The sequence below is a fragment of the Periplaneta americana genome, chromosome 2, assembly GCF_040183065.1.
Source record: "Periplaneta americana isolate PAMFEO1 chromosome 2, P.americana_PAMFEO1_priV1, whole genome shotgun sequence".
Taxonomy (NCBI): Eukaryota; Metazoa; Arthropoda; class Insecta; order Blattodea; family Blattidae; genus Periplaneta; species Periplaneta americana.
Genome location: NC_091118.1, coordinates 48,592,620 through 48,620,598, shown reverse-complemented (window position 1 = coordinate 48,620,598; position 27,979 = coordinate 48,592,620). Strand labels below are relative to the sequence as shown.

General features: G+C 35.1%; 1 protein-coding gene across 6 annotated transcripts; it reads right to left on the bottom strand.

The window, feature by feature from the left end:
* Positions 1 to 470: 470 nt before the first annotated feature.
* On the bottom strand, positions 471 to 27,224 carry LOC138693792 (uncharacterized). Of its 6 annotated transcripts, none has more exons than XM_069817591.1 (10): positions 26,929 to 27,224; positions 25,099 to 25,672; positions 22,272 to 22,477; positions 19,911 to 20,045; positions 10,800 to 10,903; positions 7,213 to 7,319; positions 5,616 to 5,884; positions 4,591 to 4,756; positions 2,040 to 2,102; positions 471 to 1,809 (listed from the first exon to the last, which is right to left on the bottom strand). In XM_069817591.1, exons 2-10 carry the CDS (start codon positions 25,418 to 25,420, stop codon positions 1,502 to 1,504), a joined length of 1,680 nt encoding a protein of 559 aa, XP_069673692.1. In that variant the 5' UTR covers positions 25,421 to 25,672; positions 26,929 to 27,224; the 3' UTR covers positions 471 to 1,501. The 6 variants fall into 6 exon arrangements, with proteins under 6 accessions (XP_069673692.1, XP_069673704.1, XP_069673699.1 ...); XM_069817603.1 differs by having other exon boundaries at positions 26,964 to 27,224; XM_069817598.1 differs by having other exon boundaries at positions 26,970 to 27,224.
* Positions 27,225 to 27,979: the final 755 nt, after the last annotated feature.

Here is a 27,979-nt window from a genome sequence, read left to right as displayed (position 1 = left end):
ATGGTACAATTAAAGAGGTCGTGTCAAGTGATCAGATATAGTAGAATGTGCAATTATTGCTTGAAACACTAGGTTAAGGGCCATTTGCATAGTCGTTCCTTAAAGACACCTTACGGTAACTTTTGCATTTTGCACGAATTTCATATGCAGAGTTGAAATCTTTACGCAGGCAGCATTAAGGCAATGGTAATGATGTGGAGGTCGCCTGACAGCAGCATTTTCACCATCAAAATGGCTGTGTTCCTGGACAACGATTTCATAGTTTCTCGAGTTTATTGAAGAAAACAGAAACTCTGAACATGGAAGACAGCTGTCACGAAGATATTGAAGAGATACGGAAAATTAATTTGAGTATTATAAATAGGGCTCGAAAGTTGATGAAGTATCATCTTTCTGAGAAATCATTGACAATGCAGGGTGCAATACAAATTCGTTTTACTACAACACGAACTAATATAGCCTACTTTGAATTTTTTTGCATTTTTCGGTCTTCTATTGTTTACTGGTCACTTTTTAGGAAATGTTCTACTTTTTGTTGCATTTTTTCCCTTTTCTGCTCATGAACGGATTTTTTTTATGGTGTAGTCATAGTCTATATTCGAGAACCTACTGCAGATTGCTTACGCAATTCGATTGCATCATACAGGAATTTTCCTTATGGTTGCGTTAGCCTTGACCTCTGATCACGTGTGTTATGAGCAAATACTGCAGCCTCAGTGCTCGCAGTGAGCATACTGTATCACACAAGTGAAGACGTAAAAATGCCAAAAGTAAAACAAAGCAGATAAAGTTTTTTGAGACAGTTGGTGACCGAGTTTGGTGATGTATTTTCCACAGATGGAATTATACTATTATTTTGTTGATAATATTTTACTATTGAAATCATGGTAATTTTTATTAATTTTAATGTCATATTTTCATAAATTTAAGGTCATTTTTCTGTGATTTTTAGGTCATCAACTTCCGATCCCTAATTATAAAGATAGCCATTTTTTTAAATGGTACAAATTCTCAAACAATATTGTTACCAAAGTTATTTTGCAGTTTCGAGAAAAGAGGTCACAAGATCTTCTTATCCTGCAAATTCTTTCTGCTTTTGTCTTTGTTTTATAAGAAACATTCAACATAGCTCGCTTTTTATGAAAATAACATCACTTTATTTAAATAACATCTCTTTTCCAGATAAAATAACCTCGCCTTTTGCAAGTTCCTTCAATAAGTTACCTGCAGACATAGTAAATATCAAAAGTTTAGGTATATTAAAATCAAGTTGAGAAAATATCTGTGGGATAAAACTTTCTACACATCTGAGAAATCCTTGTTATGGTATTTATATTATTTGTATTATTTTAGTCTCTGTATTGTTTCTTGTTATTAACAATGTCTATCTCTACTCTGTATGGCTAAGACAAGTAAATATAAAATATCCCACTACTAAAGTAAACAAAAGAGGGAACATCCTTTGGGAGACAGACTGACAAAAGATAGGATAAAATAGATTTTACTCTGCAGATTTCTTTTTTAATAAAGCCAATTGCAAAGCACGCAGTTCTTCTTTCCTTCTTTCTTCTGCCTTGAAAGCCTGCTTCTTCCTCTCCTTTTCCCACTGAAAGTTCTCCATTTTCTGTTTTGCATCATCAATCAAAAACTGCAGCTTCTGCTCATGAAGAGATTTCAGCGTTGCATCATATTTCTTTAGCAATTTATTTCTTCTAAGCCTTGCCTTCAGCTCCTTCTCTGCAATGCTCTGCCTTAGAGTGGAATATGAAGACAGCTGCAGTGTTGATGATAGTGGTCGATTTTGTATAGCTATAAAGGAAATAAGAATTATGAAATACAATTATTTGATTGGAAAAGGCTTTCACTAACGCATCATTAAGGAAATTACTTTCTTGTGCTGTAACAGTAGCACTGCCTGTACACACATCAGTACATGAATGATCTGTAACACATCAACATATCAGAGATTAATGATGTTTTCGATGATGATAATCTGCTTAAAGTAAAGTTAGAATATTTGTAGGCATTTATTAAATTACCTTGTGTAGAAGAACCAGCAGAAATTTGTAAAGCAGAAACTGGGGTAGGTCTACTGATTGAATCTGAAAAAAATAAAAAAATAAATAAATAGAAAAAATAAAATAAAATAAACAAATATGATAGCCTATGATGATATATATTTCTCTCAATATATTTGGTCCTCCTGACCCTTCGCCAAATAAATAAATAAGCAAACTAATAATAATAATAATAATAATAATAATAATAATAATAATAATAATAATAATAATAATAATAACAAACTGGTTGAACTAAAGTTGAATTTTGAAATCATATGTAGGCCTATATGAAATGTAATAATAATGATTTATTTTCAAATATACTGCTCACTTAGTAAATCTGTTGGAAAGAGCGGGTGAAGAAAGAATGATGCTGAAACTGATCAGAATGAGAAAAAGGAATTGGCTGGGTCACTGACTGAGAAGAAACTGCCTTCTGAAGGATGCACTAGAAGGAATGATGAACGGGAGAAGAGTTCATGGCAGAAGAAAATATCAGATGATAGACAACATTAAGATATATGAATCATATGAGCAGTCGAAGTGGATGGCAGAAAATAGGAAAGACTGGAGAATGCTGGGTTTGCAGTGAAAGACCTGTCCTTGGGCAGAACACTGTGAGTGAATGAACAGTAAATCTGATACAGTATTTGGTCAATATCAGGGTGACCAGATGGAAAAAATGGAATGGAGGACAAAGTGACTGAAAATGGAGGACATTTCACCAAAAAAGAGGACAACAGGCAATTCTACGATGTCCTCATGTAATGACACTAATTTACGCTTAAGAGGGGAGTTACACCATTGGCCTGCAAAAATTTAGTCAAATTCATTTTTTTATATCTCAGCTACAAAAAAAGCTAAATTAATAAAACTTTTCATGCTTAATATAAATACATTACACTTTATAAAACATTATTTAGAATATTAAAATAGCTAATAATTACCTGTAAAAATAATATAAAATTTACATAATTTTTTTACAACTGTAAAGCATTTACATAATAAAATGTACAATTAATTAAATATGTGCATGATTCTTTTACTGAAATGTTTTAAATACCTACATCAACAATATATCTAGGATCTTTTATCTATTCCTTCAGGAAATATTTTTTTTTTTTCTTAATGAAAATTTTTTAGGAAATTTAATATTGAAGGTAATAATTAAAAATTTTAGAAAATTTAATATTGAAGGTAACATTAATGAACATCAACGGACGTGTATACGTCACCAAACATCGTAAGATGAAGAATACATTTGAAGGTAACAGTTAAAAAAGAATATAAATATTGGAACATCATTTGTGATGCTGTCATGTACTGAATTATGAGCACTGTAACTTCAGGAATTGATTTGAAAATAACCTTTATATATTATATAACAGATTATCATAGAATTAAATTGACTACCTTGTGTACAAGGACTGCTAACTTCTGCTACAGTGTCTAGCAATGAATGTTTAAAATACAAAAACCAAATAGTAATCTATTACCTGGACCACATTTTGCAGAAAGGAACCAACACACGATACCTAACTGAGAAAAATGCACTTTAAAGTTAAACGTGAATAATAAATTCATAAATAAATGTAACTACATACTTATTGCTTTAACCAAAAGCATGTTATAGGATGTATGTTTTTCCAAAATATTATTTCATTACTGAGACATAAAATTTGTTTCTGGATTGGTTCCTTTCCGCAGAATGATGTCCATAAAAGAAGTACTCCTGCTCTCATACCTGTTTCATAATTAGGAAATAAGCTAATTTAGTGTAGTAAATCTAGAAAGATGTTGTTGTTGTTTTCTAATGCCAGGCGTTTGACAATAAAGTCATTTGACCTCTTGCACTCCAATATTTTTCAAAGATATTATCATGGTCAGCCACTGAAGCACAGATTTTGAGGTGTTCCGAATCCATTTCCTGGTTTGAATTGCACAATGGGCAGTTAGGGGACTGATATATTCCAATTCTATGCAGGTGTTTGGCCAGACAATCATGGCCTGTTGCCAATCTAAATGCAGCTACAGACGATTTTCGTGGTAAATCGGGAATTAACTGTGGATTATGATACAGAAAGTTCCATTTTTTCCCTTGAGATTGTGTTATCAAATTTTGTTTGCTGAAGTCTAAGTATGTAGATTTAATAAATCTTAAGATAAATCTAGAATAACTGCAGCAGAAATGAGATATATGAGAAAAACATTAGGTTATAACCGGGATGATTTTAAAACAAATACAGACATTTTAGAACCATTAGAAGTATACCCAGTTATCGACAAAATCCAAAATTATAAATTACAATGGATATAACATACGAACAGACTGCCATACAATAGATTCCCTAGATTACTTAAAAATTACACCCCATCAGGCACAAAAAACCAAAGACGACGATTGAAGAGACTCCTCGACATTGATTTGAGACTGAAACAGGTCAACAGTGGCCTACTCCCTGAACGCTACATGATGATGATAGTGTAGTAAACATTATTTGCCTCAAAATAACAAAATTACGTGAATTACCTGAAGACTTCCTAGTGGCATCAGCATTACTATCAAACCAGACCAATTGGGTACTGTCAAGTCCAATTCTGGATTTGGTGATATTGCAGGTGATGGTGCCACCACCAGGCCTCATGCTCTTTCTCGTTTTCTTTGCCATATCTTCTTTGAACTGGGCCGAAGTTCGCTGAAATAAAAGAAAAAGAGGTATATAATGATATGATAGCATATATACTATCAGTAATATTTAATTTCAAGTAAATATTGTAATACAACAATGTACAATTATCAAATTTAAGCAGATAGGCTAACATAAAAAAATATCGTTTCCTGTTGGCAACTGTTAACACAATAACCTCATTTTAATCATAACTTACCTTGATCACTGCATTATTGGAGTTAAACTCTCGTTTTATCTCCACCCATGCTGCTTTCTTTCTGGAGAAGCTGGCCACATCCATTCTTTTATCCTCTATTGCTTTCATCTTCACAATTAATTTAACTACAATAGTCTTTTCCTCAACAGAAAAATCGTATGTGAAACCTCCATATTTGTTTTTTCTGCTGATGAATGATTCCTATTGGCTACATGTGATATATCCCTAAGAGAATTAGGTAGACTCAAATAATTTTACGAAGAAATCTGAATAATATTCAGAATATTTCCGAAAGACTTCCTTAAGGCAATCTCAAGAATAAAGTGTCCTTAAGGTAACGACTATGCATATGACTCTAAAAATTAGAATATTAAAAATTATTCTAACTATTTTTCGTATCTTAGCTAAACACGAAATAATCTATATTATACTATACTACTTTAAATTATTCTACACTGCATTTCAAGGCAAATTGACACACAAATGCTCAATTCCTCTTTTTTCCTTCTCCAGTTGTACTTTTTTCCCTGTAAGCATTTTATTTTGACGCTCAAGTATTGCTAAATGCTTTGATAATACAGTACTTTGTAATTCGAGGAGAGACATGCTTCTTGTTTCTTCTGTTTCCAAAGGGTCTGTTTTTCTTTTTCTAGTAGTACTCGAACCCACCTTTGATTTGGAGGTGCCCAAATTCTGTACAGCATTAAGTATTGGAGCAAAGGCGTTTGGACCTGGCAAAGCTTCCAATAATGACGTTGAGATGCTCAAACTTGGTACAGTTTCCAACGATGGCATGGAGGAGCTCAAACCCAGTGCAGCTTCCAACAATGGCATGGACGTGCTCGAACTCAGAGCATCTGGCAGATAGAGAGTATTGTCCTCATCTTCGACCTGAACAAAGGATGGAGTTGCGATCCCTGCAACCACAGCCATTCCCCCTGATATGCAAATATAAAATATTTTTGCTTATAAAATAATATATTTAGAACATAAAGCAAATTAACTGTGACCACCCTCAAAATAATTCCCTTTAGTATTCACATACTACTTCAAACAATGATTGCACTGCTCAAAATAGTACTGTCTATATTCATTTGTGGTGATGTTAAGTAGGATAGTTGTTTTTGTCTTGACCACTTTTATAGACACTAAAAGTCCACCAGTGTGGAGTAATGGTTAGCACGTCTGACCGTGAAATGAGTGGGCCCGGGTTGGAAACCTGGAATGGGACAAATTACCCGCTGGGTTTTTTCCGAAGTTTTCCCCTCAACCAACTGAAGCAGAATTGCTGGGTAACTTTCGGCATTGGATCTCGGACTTATTTCGGCATCATTAATTCACATATCATCATCATCATCATTCAACCAAAGAATATAGATTAATTTTTGGTCCCACAGAATATATCTGTAATATCAATTGTTACCATAACAGATATATTCTGTAGGACCAAAAATTAATTTTTACGTAGATTCTTCGAACAACAATGCATATTACTGTGGAATCCCAGCCACCAAGTCACTCAATTGAGTGAGCTCCTTGTATAATGGCAGTTGACTTAATATAAATGTCAACATACATGTCGAACTTGGAGTCAGGCCGCAAAGGGAAAAACACTGGAGGAGAGGGACCTGATCCAGTGCTGTGGATTGAACTTCAGCGTAACTAAATGGTTAGAGCACTTGGTATGTAGAACCAAGGACCCAGGTTTGATACCCAGCGCCGGAGCGAATTTTTCTCCTCTAATATCAATTAAAAAAATTATGCTATAAATCTATTAATTACACAATAAAACCTGGAGAAATTCTTAATTGTCTATGTTTGTAGTAACCACAGACTAAATTTCAGTTCAAAGAATAAAAATTGCAATGCAAGGAGCATTATATAACATGACAAAAAAAACAAGAACAAGAAAAAAATAATAATTAATAAATAAAAATCTCTTTGGTCTATGAAGTTTAAACATGGTATAATTATTTGTAAAAGACTGTTTAAAAAATATACAAGTTGAAAATTTCGCCCTAACCTCCTTAATACAATTAAAAAATCACCAAGTCTCCTTGCAGGATTCTTCTTGTACAGCATCAGTTTTGTGACCAATTTTTCTGGAATATTTTTAATGTTCAACTCTTCTGTTAAAATACACAATTATTTATAACAATTCTTTTACATTTCAAAGATTTTACTCCTAAAGAGGTTACTCTGTTTTATTTACGCTTTTTGGGGATATAAAGTATTTTCTGAGAAAATCATAATTTTAAATGCTTACTGTCTGGAGTATTAGGAGGGTATCCACTATTCTCATAGATACACTTATTAGTGTGGTCGTCTGTTTCTTTATCTCTCATGGTGTCATGACACTGAAGCTGCACAGACCTGTAAAACCAAAAATGTTTGGTCAAAAGACTGCAATACATTATCAATATCTGAATGACGAGGAATCCAAGAAATTAAAATTTAACACTGATGAGGTGGAGACCTGCCTCCACCCTCATCACCCAGCTACGACACTCCCATCATTCCTATCCTCATTTCCACCACCACAGTCATAGAAGTCAACTTAGATGTATTCTAAATAGAGGAGGAAGCAACGGTGAATCATTCAAAATAAGAGCAAGATGGACTTTTTCCAGTATAACATCAGAAATGTTTGAGAGATTTAGCAAAGTCCTCTCCAGCAAACATACCCACACCCATCTCCACAGATATTAGACAGCAGTCATAACAACTAGTGAACGTGGTTGGGTATACAAGCAGACAAATGAGGGGTTCACAACCAGAGTGGACCAAGTCATTCTGGAATACTTTTGAGAAAATGAGTCTTAAAGATCCTGGCTCACGCTTAGCAACCTTCACTTTCCATAGGAAATGCTGCCCTCTGTGGAGTAACAAATGCGTTGTGGACTTGGTTTGTTATGGCAATGAATAAAGTTTCCTTCATCCAAGATTGTATTAATCCACAAACTGACCACTGGTGGACTTGGTCCACTCTGGTTGTGAGCCCTTCAAATGTAAGTCCAAAAGAATGTAAGTACAATATAAAACAATGAATCATTGGCAAATCCGGAATAGCACAGCACTAGGTATGCAAACTTTCTGTTGGCTGATTTCTGGACACGATTCAAATTTTACATTTAGGCTAAAAGGGAAACACACAAAATAAACATATAAGTATACATATATACTAATCATCAATTGTAATATTTAATAGACCCCGAGTGAAAACCACAACACAACACAACACAAAGGAAATCTGAAACACTGGATAGACAATATTAATTAGTTATCATTAGTCTCCCTAAAGAGTCATAAGCAAGCAGCCGAGTATGAAGACTGATTTGTGCAAGTCAGAAGGAAGTAGTGTAGCAAAGGCATTGACTTGTGTAACAAGTGAATGAAGCCGGAGTGAAATGGAGGTTACTGAAATGAAACAAGATTCAGTAGCAGTCCACACCTGTGGAGTAACGGTCAGCACGTCTGGCCGCGAAACCAGGTAGCCCGGGTTCGAATCCCAGTCGGGGAAAGTTACCTGGTTGAAGTTTTTTCCGGGGTTTTCCCTCAACCCAATATGAGCAAATGCTGGGTAATTTTCGGTGCTGGACCCCAGACTCATTTCACCGGCATTATCACCTTCATTTCATTCAGACGCTAAATAACCTAGATGTTGATAAGCGTCGTAAAATAACCCATTAAAATAAATAAAAAATTCAGTAGCAATGAAGGAAATCATAGCAGAGTTGAGGAAGAAGATGAAAGAAATCCAACACGAAAATGAAAGTTTGAAAAGCAAATGGGAGCACTTAGAAGAGGAGAAAGAACTTGGTATTTTTTGAAGCAGAAGAAAATGAGAAGGAACATAGTGGTGAAACATACAAGAAGATAATAGAGTGTGTTGGGAGGTTTTGGAATGGATTTGAGCAATGGACAATTTCTGGAAGTATTTAGAATAGGGAGAAGAAATGAAAATCGAAATACAAAACAAGTTAGTCCTATATTAGTTAAATTCAAGAGCATGATGACGAAGGACAGGATCGTGAGAAACAGAAGGTTGCTAGGGAACACTTCCGTTAGAATGGACAATGACTGGAGTTATGAAGTAAGGAGCAGAAGACGGGTTCTGGTCCCTTTTATGAAAGGAGCTAGGAAAAGAGGTCGATTTGCAAAACTGGCTAGAGATAGATTAAAGATTAACAATTTAGTCTTTAGTGTAAAAGAGTGTCTTGTGAACATAAAATTTCTGGAATTTGGTTTGGAAGAAATGGAGAAAAATAGAAAAATCCTGAAGAAGAAAAAAATTAGGGAATTAGCGTCGAGGAGCGTTGGGAGTGATACCAGTTAGGACAGAGTACAACGGAACAGCGAGGTCAACAATCAGCTATGGAATGCAGAAAGAAGAAATCTCGGTGAGTGGGTGCAGCCAGTAACATCGAAAGCAGAATCAACACATAGTGAAATACTGCAGACACGACAGAATTCGACCAAAGTGAAACCGGAGAAGACTAGCAATCAGCAGCTGGGGCCTATTCTGAAGAGGATAAGAGAATTACAGCATCAGGAGAAAACAACAGAGGCGTTTGAGGAGGAGTGCAGCTGATCCAGGGGACAGTGGTGAAGGAAGAGAGGATAATAGCAAGAAGAAACAATATGATTTAAGGAGTTGGTGTGGTGGGTAAGTAGTGAGAGAAAAAAGAAAGAAAAAGTAGATAATAGGGGGATAAAAGATGTCAATGGCAAGTGAAGTGGAGTGAGGGGTCTGGAATAAGTGTGGGTGCTAGTAGTGGATAATCACGAGTATGAGAAGTGGGGAATAATAGATGGTCAGTGAGGGGAGTAATAGGTGACAAAGATACATTTAAAAGGAACACGAGTGGAAGAATGAATTAAGTAATGAGTGGACTTGCATAAATTGCTATGTAATAAGGTGGGATGGCACTATATGCAAAATATTGTGAAGTACCATCTTGCCAAAAAAAATTGCTTAATGACACATATATTACATTACATTACATTAGTCATCATTAGTCCCTCTTAAACCTATATTTCTTTTCACTGTTAGCTGCAGAAATGATACTACGATTGTCCTTAAGAAACTGGACAATTTCAGAACATGGTACTATAAATTAACTTTTACTCGCAGCTCTGCTTTGATCCAATTTTCAGACAGTCTGTTTCCATCATCTGCCAAGATGTGACCAAGTAAACTGAAAATTATTTTATAGAAGGTATTAGATACTGGAACTGACATTACAAATTACATTAATTGAGGAATTCTCTGGAACAAGAATTTAACTACAAAATCTTGAATTTGAGATACAGAGCATCAAATATTTTAGATCTGGTATAATAGGATTGCAGAGAATGGCATTCAAATGTTTCTAGAGTGAACTATGTTTGTTGGACAACCCAGTTTAAACTTCCCCTATATTTATGTACCGATATTATCAAAGCTGAAGTCCACAATTCTCCTACAAAAATGAAGCAGAGAGGAGAAAAGAAACATATAAAGAAAAAGTTTTAATTGCACAGATGTTTTGACTTCCTGGTAAATAAGGACAATTAGACAGAAACATCGCCATATAGTGTGTAAGCATTCTAAATAAAAATGTCAATTTTCAACAAAACTACGTGTTTTTTTATTATCTGTATTCTTCATTTATTCGTCCATTTGTAGGTCCGTATTAGTCTGGATAATTGACTGGGAATTTGCTGTATTGTAATTTTATTTTCAGTCCACACAAATCTATAAAGTAAGATCATAGAAGTTAACATCTTCTCTTATAAATGAGAATATGCTATGATTTTGTAACTTGGAAAATAACAGTAAAAGCAAAGACGAATATAGTTAATTTGACTTACAATTCAGGAGAACCATCATCCTCTGTTTTGACTTCAGGCAATGGCTCCTCCTTGATCATGACCATATGTCTCTCTGTCACCATATCCACATTGGACAACTCTTTCTAAAAACGAAATGTACCAGTGACACACAGTAAACATAACTGAAAGAAAATACAGATTAATCACAAGTCTGATGGTATGTCAAAAAAAAAAGAATAAATCAAATAAAAAATAATTATTAAAAAAAAAAGGTAGAACGAAAGGTGTTTAATGACTAATCTTTAGCATAGTACCTATTTGTTCTTTTGCATTTAAATTTTCCAGAAATAATTATTTTACAAGATAATTTTTTTATCTCATTATCTTTTAAACTCATTCAGAAACACACATTTTATGAACGTCTTTACATTGGATTTCTCAGTTCCAACGAATTATTTTGCACATAATACATAATACATAATTTTAAGTAAAGGTTGTTTATGAGATCTGAACCCAAGCCCAAGTGCAGACTCTGAGCCCAAGTTTCACTTGTCAACCCTGGTGCCATTTCAAAAAAAAATGAATGATAAAAAAAAAAAAAAGAGTATATATGTTCATTTTAATAATGTAATAATAAATCTGTATTTATTCGCGTAATATCTCGCTTCTTTCTCAAAATTCGGAGGTGAAAAATCGAGGCGGTAAAAATTACGCGAGAACTATAAAATATCAATAATAATCTGTTCATAAATAATATCAAACATAATTAACTGATTAACTAGTGGACTTACTCATGTGAAATACGTAAGTTTGTGCGGCTTACATATTTAACACGACTACAGGCCAGTTACTTTATGGTGACAGCTCCGGCCTGGAGACGCAGTGGTTTGGGCGAGTTCACTGTTTGTTCGAAGGGGTGTTCCTTTTAGTCTTCCCCTGGCTGCCTTAGCGGTCACATCTCTGGAGCGTTAGTGTGGGCGTACAGACGCACTAAGGACGTACTACACCACCACTGTCTTGTATATTGCAATTTAGTGTGTTTGTTACGTACGTTTCATTTAGTTACTTAAATAGTTGTAGTGCTTCTGTTTTATACTGTTTAGTATTAGTATTTATTGTCTAGATTCACTGCTATTTTCTGTTTGTGAAAATGCTGCCTGTTAGAAGCAGACTGAAAGGTCGGGTATTGCATTCGCAGTCGCGAGCAATGTGTAGCGCTTTATGAAGATAGCGTCGGAAGAAAAAACGTAACAAATGTTGGAAAACTTGTAGCAGAGTTTACCACTGTGCCTGAGAGCTGTGTTAGCCAAATAATAAGGGAGACTAAAGACATTGATAATCGGCGCCAAAATCAAATGTGGACAACTTTAATAAAGCTGTCATAAGACTAACCAAAGCACGAGTTCTATATTTCACAGAAATAGCGGCCCACACTTAAAAAATATATGTATTATTAAAATTGAAAGACTGTCGACTTTCAGGGAGGTATCTCGACTATGAGGAAAGTTATTTTGAAATTAAGATTTCATTGAAAAAAAAAAACACAAAATAATCGCCAAATTCTGGTCGAGCATCACAACATTAGGGCCAAAAGTTTACAGTATTTGAGGAAAATAAAGAAGTACAGAGAAAAAGGCCGCTCCATCTTTTACATGGATGATGATGATGATGATGATGATGATGATGGTGGTGGTGGGAAAGGTAACAGTGAAGCACTGATGAACATTACAGCTATTTCCGCATGAGTATATTTCATTGTTAATTAATGATTAACTGTTAAATTATAGTGATTCGATTGCTGCTCTGTGTATTTCCACATTAGTGTTTATTAGTGATTATTGTTCCGAACTGCTGCTCATTGTATTTCCACATTGGTTTACTTCTTTAGTGTTTATTATTGTTCCGAACTGCTGCTCATTGTATTTCCACATTGGTTTACTTCTTTATTGTTTATTATTGTTCCGAACTCCTGCTAATTGTATTTCCGTTAGTTTACTACTTTAGTGTTTATTAGTGATTATCAGGGAAAGGATTTATATGTAAATACATATTTACTTATAAAGCTAATATAATTTATATTTTGCATTATCTTTATGTTTCACAATGTGTAGGGTTGAAAAATCCTACTTTTATTTTCCATATTTTTCCATATTTTAGAGTTTAGTACATATTTTCGTTAATTTCCATATATTTTCCATATTTCATATAAAACAGTCCATATTATATTAGGTTTAACAATAAAACAAAACAAAATTCCATTAACTTTTAAAAATACATTTCAACAATAGAGATTTAAACACATGTTCAGTAATCCCTTTAACATCAGAGTTATTTGAAAATTAGCAGTCCTATCAACAATGGGAAAGTAAGTTACAAAACTGTATTAATTTAATTTAAAATTTTTAACAGACTTCAGTTGTGCAGCTCAACAGTTAAATGCCAGTCAGAGTACACATAGGTTCAGTTTTGTAAATCATACTATAAAGACGGTAAATATGCCAAAAGTACGTCATTCAGTCAATTTAAAATCAAAACTAACAAGTTACATTTCAGAATTTAAAGAAGATGGTTTATCAACTGACAATAAAATATTATTTTGTAATTTGTGTCAGTGTGCAGTATCATCTACACAAAAGTTCCTGGTGCAACAACACATTACAACTAGTAAACATCAGGCCAACAAACAACTAAATTCCAAGCAGAGACAATTGTTTTTAACACAACCAACAACATCGAATGTAAGATCTGAGTTTAACATCGACCTGTGCCGTTCTCTCATCTCTGCTGATATTCCTCTCTACAAACTAAAGAATAAGGTCTTCAGGGAATTCCTTGAAAAATATACTCAACATACAATCCCGGATGAGTCAACACTTAGGAAGACGTATGCTCCATCCATCTACGATGAGACAATACAGAAGATAAGAGATGAAATTAAAGATAGTTCAATTTGGGTTTCCATTGATGAGACTCCCGACAAAGAAGGTAGACTTGTTGGTAATGTAGTTATCGGTTTGTTAAGTGAACAATATTCTGAACGAATTCTTTTACATTGTGATGTTCTAGAAAAGTGCAATAACAAAACTATAGTTAAACTGTTCAACGAAGCTATGGGTATCCTGTGGCCAAAGGGTATTATGTACGATAATGTGTTATTCTTTATTAGCGATGCTGCCCCTTATATGGTCAAAGCTGGACAAGCATTATCTGTTGTATATCCTAAATTGACTCATTTTACTTGTGTGGCGCATGCATTTCATCGTGTGGCAGAAGTGGTCAGAGACAATTTCCCTAAAGTAGATTTGTTGATTTCATCAGTGAAAAAAGTATTTCTCAAAGCTCCCAGTAGAGTTAACGTGTTGAAAGAAATGTACCCTGAAATTCCATTGCCACCAAAGCCAATTTTAACTAGATGGGGTACATGGCTAGAAGCAGTTGAATATTATGCCGAACATATAGACTCTATTAACAATGTTCTCCTTGCATTGGACTCTGAAGATCCAGTCTCAATTGATACTGCGAAAACAGTTACCTGTGACATAAGTGTGAAGAATGACTTAGCTCACATTCAGCATACATTTTCATGCATCATAAAAACGCTCAAAAGTCTCCAAAATAGGAACCTTTCACTATCTGAAAGTTTTGAAATTATAAATAGTACTGTGGAACAACTGAATCGTGGTAGAGGTAAAGTTGCAGATGCAGTAAGAGCTAAGGTGGACACTGTACTTTCAAAAAACCCTGGATATGAAGAACTACAAAAGGTTGTTGCTGTGATGAGTGGTGAATCAACAGTGAAGATTAACTTGGACTTATCCCCAGCAGACATTGTGAAATTGAATTATGTACCAGTTACTTCTTGTGACGTCGAACGCTCTTTTAGTCAGTATAAATCTATCCTCAGAGACAATAGAAGAAGATTCACTTTTCAGCACTTGAAAGAAATGTTTGTAACCTATTGTTATGGTAACAGACAATAAAAATTGTGTTTTGTTGAAACTACATTGGAAGATAAGGTACGTCCATTATATTTTTTGTTTAGTTTGATTAAAATGTACCAATATTTAACGTACATAGTCATTTTTTTATAATTTTAAGTCCATATTTAATTCCATATTTTGGTAAAAATCCATATTTAATTCCATATTTTGGTAAAAATAACTACATATATATTTACATATTTCATATATTTTTAGTCCATATAAATCCGTTCCCTGGTGATTATTATTCTAAACTGCTGCTCATTGTATTTCCATTAGTTTACTACTTTAGTGTTTATTAGTGACTATTGTTCCGAACTGCTGCTCATTGTATTTCCACATTAGTTTACTTATTTAGTGTTTATTATTGTTCCGAACTCCTGCGCATTGTATTTCCATTAGTTTACTATTTTAGTGTTTATTAGTGACTATTGTTCCGAACTGCTGCTCATTGTATTTCCACATTAGTTTACTTCTTTAGTGTTTATTATTGTTCCGAACTCCTGCTCATTGTATTTCCATTAATTTACTACTTTAGTGTTTATTAGTGACTATTTCCGAACTGTTGCTCATTGTATTTCCATGTTAGTTTACTTCTTTAGTGTTTATTAGTGACTATTGTACCGGAGTATGAAGTGAACACAGTGACAGGAGCTCAAAATTATGCAGACGCTGCAATGTGAGACTTCATTTCTAATATGACTGTATTTCCCTCCCTCCATTCCCTCCGTCTCGGATCGGTCTCCCTCCCACAGCCGAACATTCTCCTCTCTCGCGTCGACGAGCTGTCACCATAAAGTTGTTGTTTTCTAATGCAGGCATTTGACAATGAAATCATTTGACCTCTTGCACTCCAATATTTTTCAAAGATATTGTAAATTTTATTAGTTACAACAATGTAATTTATTCCTCACAACAATAATTCCTTTCTACAATTCGCCTTAAACGCTCTCGGCAACAATTGGATCTTCACTCAACAAAGTATTCGTTATAGCACTCCACCGACGACAATGGCAGTTTACTTGGATTATTACGCACAACAATGAACTGTTAATCTTAACTAATATTTACAAAGCACTATTTACAAATCAGAACTACCAGTTCTCAGTTCACAGTTCTTCTATCTCAGTCACTCGAGTTCACAGTATCTCGAACCACAGACCTTCAGAGACAGTTCACTGTACTCGAACTCGGGTCCCTCCAACTGCGGTCCACTGCACTCGAACTCAGGTCCCTCCAACTGCGGTCCACTGCACTCGAACTCAGGCCTTCGGATGCTGACGCAGATGCGGACGCACACTCGAGTCGAACTCTGGCTTGCTTGCTCTGGCTTACTCACTGACGGAATAACTGAAAACTCTGCTCTAGTTCGCTGGCGCCTGCTCTTTTATAGCAAAATCATAGTTGCGAGAACCTTCTACAGTTGTGTAGAGAATTATCTCGATATCTCTACATCGACAGACTCCTGGAATAGACGAGAAGGTCGTTCCACATTCACTGCGTTAAGTAGCAGCTGCGCGCAGACTCGTTGTGTTGACGTAATACACCCTCTCTCTTCTCTCCACCGCGCGACGTCACTCAATGTTCCGTGGAGCCTGTGCGATCTGCTTTCTTGCGGGACGCTGGTCGTGAGTTCGATTCTCACGTCGCTGTCACAATATTATCATGACCAGCCACTGAAGCACAGATTTTGAGATGTTTCGAATCCATTTCTTGGTTTGAGTTGCACAATGGACAGTTAGGGGACTGATATATTCCAATTCTATGCAGGTGTTTGGCCAAACAATCATGGCCTGTTGCCAATCTAAATGCAGCTACAGACGATTTTCGTGGTAAATCGGGAATTAACTGTGGATTTTGATGCAGAGAGTTCCATTTTTTCCCTTGGGATTGTGTTATTAAATTTTCTTTGTTGAAGTCTAAGTATGTAGATATAATAAATCTTTTCACAGAGTAATACGTAGATTTAGTAACAGGTCTGTAAGTAGCAGTGCTGCCCTTCTTTGCTAAAGCATCCGCATTCTCGTTTCTCAGGATTCCACAATGGGATGGTATCCATTGGAATACAATTCTTTTATTGAGTGATTTTAATTAAGAGAGCATTTTAGTTATTTCTGCTGTTTGAGATGAAGTTGTGTGTTTAGAGACTATTGATAGAATAGCTGCTTTGGAGTCTGACAATATAACTGCATTCCTAAATTTATTGATGTGGCATAGAAGATTCCTGAGACTTTCCCTTATTGCAATGATTTCACCATCAAAACTTATTGTTCCATATCCAAGAGATCTATAAAGTGAGAAGAGACAGCACGTAACACCTGCACCGGCACCTTGTTCTCTGGAGATCAAGGATCCGTCGGTGTATAAACGAAGCCAGTTTTGTGGAGGGTACCTAATATTAATTGTCTCTAAAGACAATTGTTTCAGTATTTCAGTCTTTACTTCTGATTTCAGTATTTCTTCTGTTAAATTTAGATTATATTCTATATTTAATAGAGTTAAAGGGTTTGGTTTAATTTGTAAGTTTTCTTTTAAATTCGGGATATTGATTTTCTGTTTTAATTCTTGAACAATGGATATGAAGCTTTTTTGAGTTTTCAATCTACAGAGAGGACTGTATGAATGCCAATTGTTTCCTGGTAATCTGATAAGTTTTTCATACTGAATCAGTGCTTTTTCCTCTATTGTCATTTTGATGCTGTTAATATTAGTGAGGAATCTCATAGAATCTATTGGAGTTGTTTTGATTCCACCAGTAATGAGTCTGAGAGCTTGGTTTTGAACATATTCTATGTCGTTTATGAAAGGTGAAGGAATCAAAATTTCTCCGCAGTATGTCAGCACTGGCTGTATAAACATTTTGTATGTAGTGTTCAAAGTATTCCTAGAGCATCCCCATTTCTTTCCTGCTAGTCTTTTTAGAAGGGAGAATCTTTTACGAGGTTTTTCAGAAATGTATTTCAAATGGGTGCTCCATGTTAACTTGCTATCGAAAATAACTCCAAGATATTTGGATTCATAAGTCCTAGGAAGGTGTTGGCCATTGTATTGGATATTGAATTCTCTTTCTTTTTTACCGAGTGAAAATATTTGGTAGTTACTTTTGCTTAAATTGAGTATCATCAAATTTGATGTATTCCATTCATGTAGTTGATTTAGAGCTTTAAGAGCAGAATTTTGAATTTTGTCTCTATGTCTGTAAGATCCGGAAGTCCACAAAACTATATCATCTACAAATAGTGCTGTTTTCATGTTTGATTCCTCTAATAGGGAGGGTAAGTCATTTATATAAATATTGAATAAAGTTGTGCTGAGGACAGCGCCCTGAGGTAGACCTCGATATGTTTGTCTGTAACTAGAAAGTGAGTTATTGAATTTAGTGGCAATGAATCTTTGACTAAGGAATTCTGATATCCATCTGAACATAATGCTGGAGATACCTAATTTCTGGAGTTTTAGTAATAATTTATTTCTCCAAACAGAGTCATATGCTAACTGAAAGTCAATAAATATTGCCAAGGTATCTTCTTTCTTGTTAAAACTGTCTTTTATTTCTTGGCCAAGGCGTATGACTTGTTCATTGGTAGAGTGTAGGTGTCGAAAGCCGGCTTGTCGAGGTGATAAAAGATTTTGGGATTCTAAATACCAAGTTAATCTGTTGGAGATCATGGACTCCATGGTTTTTGCTATCATGCTTAATAGTGCTATTGGTCGATAACTATTAACATCATGAGCAGGTTTCCCTTTTTTGTGAATTGGTACAATGATTGCTTTTTTCCAAGCTGCAGGAATTGAGGTGTTCCATGATAAATTGAAAATGGATAAAAGTACAGACTTTGCTTTTTCCCCCAGATGTTTCAAAAATTCGGAATGAATGTTGTCGGGGCCAGGAGATTTCTTGGTTTTTTAATTTTGTATAGCTAGAGTTAATTCTTTGGAAGTAAAATTTTGATGAAATATTTCAGGTTTTGTACTAGTAATATTGTTTTTATTATTTTTATGTAATTCTCTTTTGATAAATTTGTCAGTTTTTTTGGTATTGGGATGTAATCTGTGAGAGTTTGAGTAGTGTTTATTAAATGCGTTTGCTATATCTCTACTATCTGTTAGTGTTTTGTTATTATGAATAATAGGTTGGCTAGTATTTTACTGTGTATTGGAAATATTCTTCAGAAATTTATATGTTTTAGCGCTATCGGTTCTGTAATTAATATTTTCAATAAATTTATTGAAACTGTTCTTTTTTGCTGTTATGATTGCTTTTTTTAAGAATGGCAGTCTTTTTCCTCCAATCTTGAGTATCTTCTGGTGTTTTGCTATGTTCTGCTTTGGTTCTTGCAGGTGTCACCATAAAGTAACTGGGCTGTAAGTCCACTAGTTAATCAATTAATTATATTCAATATATAATATTCAAGTGTTAAAAGTACTGTACACAAGATTCAAAATGGATTATCAAAATATCAAACAATTCATATATCAATCAAATAAAGGTTCAATAGGTACAAATGTATGGATAATCTTGTGGCTTTTCTTTGTACCATTATATATCAGTTAAAATGCCTTTAGCCTGACCTAGACCTTGAATAATTACAGATCATGGTTGTTAAACTTGGCTCACAAAATATTTGTATCAAAATTAATTTTTTTACTTATACTAAAGAAAATAAACTTACATATATATTACACCACATTACTTTCAACAGACAACAAATCCAAATCATCTTCCTTGTTGTCAGAGGACTCAAAGACGTTTTTCATTATATGAACAAAGACCTTTGGTTTCCAGTGCTTATTTTTTCCATACTTGGAATCTTCATGAAAGACACTCTTGAAGGGAAAAGGAGTGTCCAATTTTGTTTAAAGTAAGAGAGAGAAATTACGTGAAGAAGATAAAATTCTAAAAATCCTGGGGGAAATACACGAGTAAATACTGTGATATTTCATAGCAGTATAATTTATGAAAATAAATGAATGAATCTCCCCCCCCCCCCCACAATTCAAACCACTACTATGGCTGAGAACTACAAAGTCTTCAGTGCAGTCAGTTTCACTGAGGAGCAGAAGAATAAATTGTACAATGTGTGTGTTTTTCTCTCTTTTTTTTTTTTTTTTTTTTTTTTGGAATGGTTATTTGCATGAAAAACTGAAGGTTGGAGTGAATGCTACTCACCTCGGGTTCACTCTTCAGTGTAGGAAAAAATATAGAACTTGGAATTTCTTCACATTTCACAATTGAAACAACAGATACGGTGTCTTTGCAGTCATCCTTTATATCATCCATGTTTTGCAGGGTGAAATTTCCTTCCTGAGAGAAGAAAAACATTAATTCGTAATTTGATTTTGAATATAGGTAAATTAATCTGCTGCAATGAGACAGTAAAGAGGGAAACAAGGGACTTTACAACTGAGGTACTTACATATACATCCAGAGTGAACTATAAGACATGTCACTAATTTCAGGAGATTAATCTTTGATATATTTCAAACAGAAAAGTTCAATACAATTTTGATCGTTCTTGCTTATGTTTCGAGAAAAAACTGCTTTAAATGAAATGTTTGTAGTGTATTTTAGGAAAATTATTGGCTAAATTTCCAATATGCTTAGTCAATTTAAGGGAGCAGTGAATTCTGATAAGAAATGATTTTTAAAAAATTTAGTTTTGTCCCTTATATTTGCAGAAAACTTCATATGAACAAATATAAATTTTCGTTCCTCTAAGCAATTTTAAATTGTATTATTTATTTTTATTTATTTTAGTAGGTTTTTTACGACGTTTTATCAACATCTTAGGCTATTCAGTGTCTGAATGAGATGAAGGTGATAATGCCAGTGAAATGAGTCCGGGGTCCAGCACCGAGAGTTACCCAGCATTTACTCATATTAGGTTGAGGGAAAACCCTGGAAAAAACGTCAACCAGGTAACTTGTCTTGACTGGGAATCGAACACAGGCCACCTGGTTTCGCGGCTAAACGTGCTAACCGTTACTCCACAGGTGTGGACAAATTGTATGGAACTGTGACATTACTGTACAAAGTTATTGTCTGCAGTCAACAACAAAATTCGGATGGGCAAAAGATTAAAACCTGGAAAATTTCATTGACTAACTCCGAGATAATCACAACTTAGGTACATAAATCTGTTATTGATTAACAGGGGTCGTGTCTGTAACAACTCCAATAGATTCTATGAGATTCCTCACTAATATTAACAGTATCAAAATGACCATAGAATAAAAAGCACTGATCCAATATGAAAAACTTATCAGATTACCAGGAAACAATTGGCATTCATACAGTCCTCTCTGTAGATTAAAAACTCAAAAAAAGTTTCATATGCATCGTTCAAGAATTAAAACAGAAAATCAACAACCCGAATTTAAAAGAAAACTCACAAATTAAACTAAACCCTTTAACTCTATTACATATAGATTATAATCTAAATTTTACACAAGAAATACTGAAATCAGAAGTAAATACTGAAATAATGAAACAATTGTCCTTAGAGACAACTAATATTAGGTACCCTCCACAAAACTGGCTTCATTTATACACTGACAGATCCTTGATCTCCAGAGAACAAGGTGCCGGTGTAGGTGTTACGTGCTGTCTCTTCTCACTTTATAGATCTCTTGGATACGGAACAACAAGTTTTGATGGAGAAATCATTGCAATAAGTGAAAGTCTCAGGAATCTTCTATGCCACATCAATAAATTTAAAAATGCAGTTATATTGCCAGAGTCTAAAGCAGCTATTCTATTGATAGTCTCTAGACACACATCAAACAGAAATAACTAAAATGCTCTCTCAATTAATAACACACAATAAAAGAATTGTATTCCAATGGATACCATCCCATTGTGGAATCCTGGGAAACGAGAATGCGAATGTTTTAGCAAAGAAGGGCAGCACTGCTACTTACAGACCTGTTACTAAATCTACGTATTACTCTGTGAAGAGATTTATTAAATCTACATACTTAAGACTTCAACAAACAAAATTTGATAACACAATCTCAAGGGAAATAATGTAACTCTCTGCATCATAATCCACAGTTAATTCCCGATTTACCATGCAAATCGTCTGTAGCTGCATTTAGATTGGCAACAGGCCATATATCAGTCCCCTAACTGCTCATTGTGCAACTCTAATCAAGAAATGGATTCGAAACAGCTCAAAATCTGTGCTTCAGTGGCTGACAATGACAATATATTTGAAAAATATTGGAGTGCAAGAGGCCAAATGACTTTATTGTCAAAGCCAGGCATTAAAAAACAACAACAACAACATATCTGTAAGGTAACCAACTTGCACAGGATAAAAATTTCCGGTCTCCGTCTGTGTATTGTGTGATGCAAATGAAAAAATGAACACAGAATACATCAAAAGATGCACAGCACCACTACAAGAAGATGACATTGTAAAAAAATTCTGGAGTGCAAGATGGTGAATGACTTCATTGTCAAGACACTGAACCACCACCATCATCACCACAACAGGCCTATAATTTATTTTCAAGTGTGACTACTTACCTGGTTTGATATTTCTAATTCTTGGAGCTCAACAGCAGCAAGGTGTTTTGTTTCTTCTGTCTCTTCTAATTCCCTTTCTGTTTCAGGTTGTGATGGTGGTCCTGGTTCTGGAGATTCAATTGGGGATCTATCACCACCATCTTGAAACTCATGAACATCACTCCACTCTGACATTCCAGAGGTGTCGACACCAACAGACTTTGTAGCTAGAATATGTATATACACATGAGATTATTTGTTTCTTTCTTTGTCATTAACACTTATGAAAAATATTCGTGACGTGACATAGGGACATCTATTTTTTTACTATGAATATTAGATGAAATGAAGTATCGAATAGTTAAGAATTCACATCTATGTTACAGTTTGGTTTTCTCGATAAAAAATAGAGAATTTAAACATGTGCAAGGAAAGCAAGTGTACTGGCACTACCACCAGATTTGAAGTGTTTAGGCCCTAATTTAATATGAAAGGAGAATTTTGTGATCAACTTTGAAATTTTCGCCAAAATACAGTACACGTTTTCAGCACAGTATCTCTGATATTAAATAATAGGTTTTAAGCATGCTGTTTTTCTTCCTGTCTGTGTACAGCAATTTGTCATAAACTATTGGATAGATTTTGTTAATAATGAGTATCTATGAATAAATGTGTCTAGGAATAATGCAAACAAAATATATCAACAGGCCAGTCCAAAAGGGAAATGACTTAAAATTTTAACTTCTGAGAAAACTGCATTTTAAAGTTTCAAGTTTCTGTAAAAAATCCGAGGATCAATAAAATTACTCCAAATTCTATTAATGGTGTGTTATATATGCTATATGTTTCAAATGTCCTATGGCTGGTATATACATCTATTATTGGCAGTACATCTCATTTGACGATGTATGTCAGAGGAAGAACAATGTTTGTATGCATCTGAAGTCTGAATAGTGGAATATGTAGCTAGTGGACAATGTATGCAATGGAGGGAGAAAGGAACTGGCCACCCTCCCCATTATCTCCTGGCCTAGTTGCCTCATAAGTGGTGCCTTCTTGGTATCACTTGTGGGGCTCGGATCTGTCTTCGGACAGTTGATTAAACAACATTTCAAATTATAGTAATATTAATTGGATTTTTCACAACAACATGAAACTCTTAAAATTCAATTTTTTCAAAACTTTTAATTTTCAGATGCTTCCCATGTCTAATTTATATGGCTCTTTCTTTCTGTTTTTTTTTTCGTTTGTGTGCACATCAATAGTACTGTCATCTAGCGGTGAAAACTTCAGGTGCCTCAGTAAAAGATCGCTACTTAAATTTGTAACTTATTTATAGACTTTCCATCGTATTTTCATTTTTCTCTCTCTTATTCAAAAGTATTGTTGTTTAGGAATAACTGCCGGTTATCTAGGTGCTACATATGAGGAATTCCACTTTATTTCTTCTGAATTAGAAATATAATTTGCAACACGATAAAGATACTGAATTCTTCCAAGAAGTGCAAAATGTATCATGAGAAAGTGTCACCTTTGTCATAACCTATGAATCTCAATAAAATACCTCGCATTACAATACTCAATACTGTATATAACAATATAAATGTTTCATTAATTTTTAGTAGGTTATTTTACGATGCTGTATCAACATCTCAGGTTATTTAGGGTCTGAATGAAATAAATGTGATGTCAGTGAAATGAGTCCGGGGTCCAGCACTGATAGTTACCCAGCATTTGCTCATATTGGGCTGACGAAAAACCCCGGAAAAAAAACTCAACCAGGTAATTTGCCCCAACCGGGAATCGAACCCAGTCCACCTGGTTTCACGGCCAGATGCACTAGCCATTACTCCACAGGTGATTGACCAATATTGGCCTACATACTTCATGATAGTGTAAATAATAAAAATAGCGGATTCTAGAGTACATAGTGCAAATAATTTAATTGTAAATATTAGTGTAATTGTCATTTGAAAGACTAGAATATCAAACCAAGAAATTTGGTCTACAGGTGAACGAGGCCAAAACTAAATTTATAACAGTTTCCAAGAATGCAAGGCCAGCTAAGACAATTTGAAGAGTTTGGCACCTTTAATTTCGAAATAGTCTATGAATTTGTATATTTTGGATCTAGACCTACTATAACTGGTAATAATGACCTTAGAAAGGAAGTTGAGAACAAGATTAAATCGGCCAACAGAGCTTATTATGCACTACTTCCAGTGATGAAGTGCCAGAATGTATTTAGAACTACCAAAATCCAAACGTATGAAACCTTGATTAGACCAGTGGTTTTATATGCCGCTGAAACGTGGACTTTGAATGCAGATGTGTGCAAGCGACTCGGGGTGTTCGCGAGGAAGGTACTGAGGAGGATTTTGGGAGCGATATGTTAAAATGGTAACTTGAGAAAGAGACATAATGATGAATTAATGACCATCTACGTATGGTGAACTTGATATAGTATCTACAATTAGACTTAGCAGATTGAGATGGATAGGACATGTTGGTAGAATGACGAGTAAAAGGAAGGTGTATCAGATATTCCACAGTCAACCAGAAGGGAGAAGGAGGAGAGGAAAACCGAAGAATAGATGGTTGAGGAAGATATGAGGAGGTGCGGAATTAATGGATGGCTACAGTTGGTGAAGGATAGAACAGCATGGAAGAGGACATTGCAGGAGGTGAAGGCCCACTTTGGGCTGTAGAGCCGTGAATGATGATTAGCATAATTGTTAAAATAGTCCACATTTTGTCTGTCTAACTTTACCAAACAAGAGTTGCGTGAGCAAGCTTCTATAGAACTGTTCAATTTATTAGTGTCGTAATTCTGTATGTATTCTCTTACCTTTCAATCTGCAGGCTGTAACTTCATTTTCCCTTCGCATGATATTTAACCATTTCTGCTCCCAGTCCTTCAAAACTATAGTCTCAATATCACTTCTCTTCAGGTTTGCTTTTAGCCTACTTTTTAAGTTCTGAAATTTTTTAGAAAGTTGTTTTTCTGTCAAACTGATATTAAACTGAGACTGTATTTGAGATTTTATATCATTTATTGCTTTCGATTTTAATATTCTAATGTCTGGTAATTGTGATCTAGAAAAAATGATCGGATGCTGTGCTATAATATCTGCAAATGCTGCTTTAAATCGCGTAATGTTATCTTCCATGGTGCCAACGAATAGAACAGAGCTGACCTTCAAAGACCGACTAAACAGTTGGGTTATATTTCCCTTATTTATGCAGAAATGATGATCTGAGTTTGCACTCTGCACTCAAAAGAAGTGAAGTGTTCATTCATATGAAATGTGAAAGCTTGTTGAAGATAATTCACGTAAGTCACTCAGAAACACAGGCTCAATTTTATGCCTGTGACAGAATAGGTCTACTTCAGTTTTCCATTTTGATCACATCCATTGCAACTGGAAAAATAAATTAAGAATATGCATTAGTTCATAAGGTGGTAATAAAATTCAAATTGCGCACGCAAAAAACAAACAAAAAAAAAAAACACACACACACAGCCTACATAAAAAGTAAATTCGTTTCAGGTCACGAAAGTTATTAAGCATTACAGCAAAGCCTCTGTTAACCGAATTTCGAGTAATTCAAATTTCGGATAATAAATGTAGCCTATATCCTTTTTAGAATTAAAAGGTAGAAACCAACTCTTAAATTATGTACATGAAAGCATCGCGTGTATTTAAGGGGGCATGTAAATTAAGAGTTATGGGAAATTAAAAAAAAAAAAGGCAAATAATTAGTAATAACTGGAACTAAAAATAAATTAAAAAGAGGCAAAAGATATAGACAATCAACTATTCATATATCATAGTTCAGAATAAACACGAGCTTGCAGAGGAGTAACAACGCTAATTGGTAAAAAAAAAAAATAGACAATACAATGATAGGGAGAAATGGAAGTAATACTTCGAGAAATACCCTCAGCAATGTCTACTTTGTCCATCACAACCTGGCCATATACCGTATAATGGAAAGCTGCTGTCTATAGTACAAGTGCTAGCATGCCAGTCTTCCATCCAGGGACACAGGTTCGATCTCTGGCCAGGTCGTGATGACCAAAGCAGACACTGCAGAGGGTACTTCTCCGAGTACTCCCGTTTCCCCCTATCATTCTGCCAACATTCTCTACCTTCCCCTCATTTCATATCTACGAGTTAAAAATAAGTTGAAGTGAATTCTGATGCAGATAAAGGTAGAGCTTGGGACTTCAGACCCTGGGGCTCATCAGGGGCCTAAGGATGGCTCTGTCAGGGCTCAGACAGGCTGGCCCACCTGTCAGGATTGGATTCACGAATGCCACGCAGGTCACCTGACGGACTTCGGTAATCATCGCATATATAAAAAGCACAACGGAACAAACTAAGCTTAGAACAAAAAGACCTTAATTGGAATTTATGCTTCACAACTTCTTTTGAAAATAAATTTAGCATCACAAAATTTATGCATACCCAAATACGTATTGAAATCAGTACGCCACTGTGTTTGTTAGCTGTTTCCGAGGACGGCCGAACGAAAGCGAGACGACCCGAAACACTCAGCAGCGCGCAGCAATAATTCAATTCGAATTATCAATAATGATATCAGCAATTGCAGAAAGGAAACAAAATAATTATTCTGAAGAATTACTGTACGCTATTCAAATGAGATAACTTACTTGCTATCATTGGACATGAAAGAAAACACACATACAAGTACCATGTCAAAGTAGATTTGAATAAGTCACACATAACCTAATTTTCACTATACACAATTTAGTACAAATGCTACGAAACAGCGGTACCGTGTTTATCATTTAGCTGGACTACATAACAGAGCAAAACATATAAGTCACTGCAAAAGCAGAGATCACATATGTAAAGAAAGTAATTTCTCCAAATCAACGCCAGCAATATAGCCTACGAGTTTGAGCTACGATATGTCAACAAACATTGCCATACTCAGGGTGACCAATTCAAACATATACAAAGTCACTAAAAGTTCCTGTAAAAGTCTCAAGCTAAAATTCCCTGAGTTTTGCAAGTTACTAGTGTTGCGTTATATTTGCTGGCTTATGATTAATTTTTCAAATAGGCCTAATTTTAACTTCAACTACATAATAAGATAGAGTGGGCCGTAATGTACCATTCATCAATATAACCTTGCATTTTTTAAAATTCGTTTACATAGATTGGCGACAGAAAAAACTGGGTAACAGAAGCAGGGAACGAAATTTATAAGTTTTAGCCCTGATCCATTGCCGTCGTGATCTAGACGATCTATTAGATCACGATGGCAGTGCCTGATCACATTGTGATTGTGGAAATAGGAGAAACATAAAAGGTATGCGAACGCATCCTTGTTAGGGAATTTGGGTCTAAGAAAAACTGAATGTATGAACTCTAAGCCTGTTGGCCACTTGTTTCACTCCAAGCACAGTCTAGTAGAGATGGGTAAAAAATAACACAACAGTTATTTTGGAACTGTTCCGGTCTCGGAACTGTTGCAAAAATGAACAGTAGGTTGGAACCTCCTGTTCCGAAATAACAGTGTTCCGACTCCGAGCTGCTCACTTGCCCAGCTGTTGCGGGCTCGCAGTACCGCGTTGCACAGGGTATGTTCCGACTCTCTCGGAACTGTTGCAAAAATGAACAGTAGGTCGGGACCTCCTGTTCCGAAATAACAGTGTTCCGACTCCGAGCTGCTCACTTGCCCAGCTGTTGCGGGCT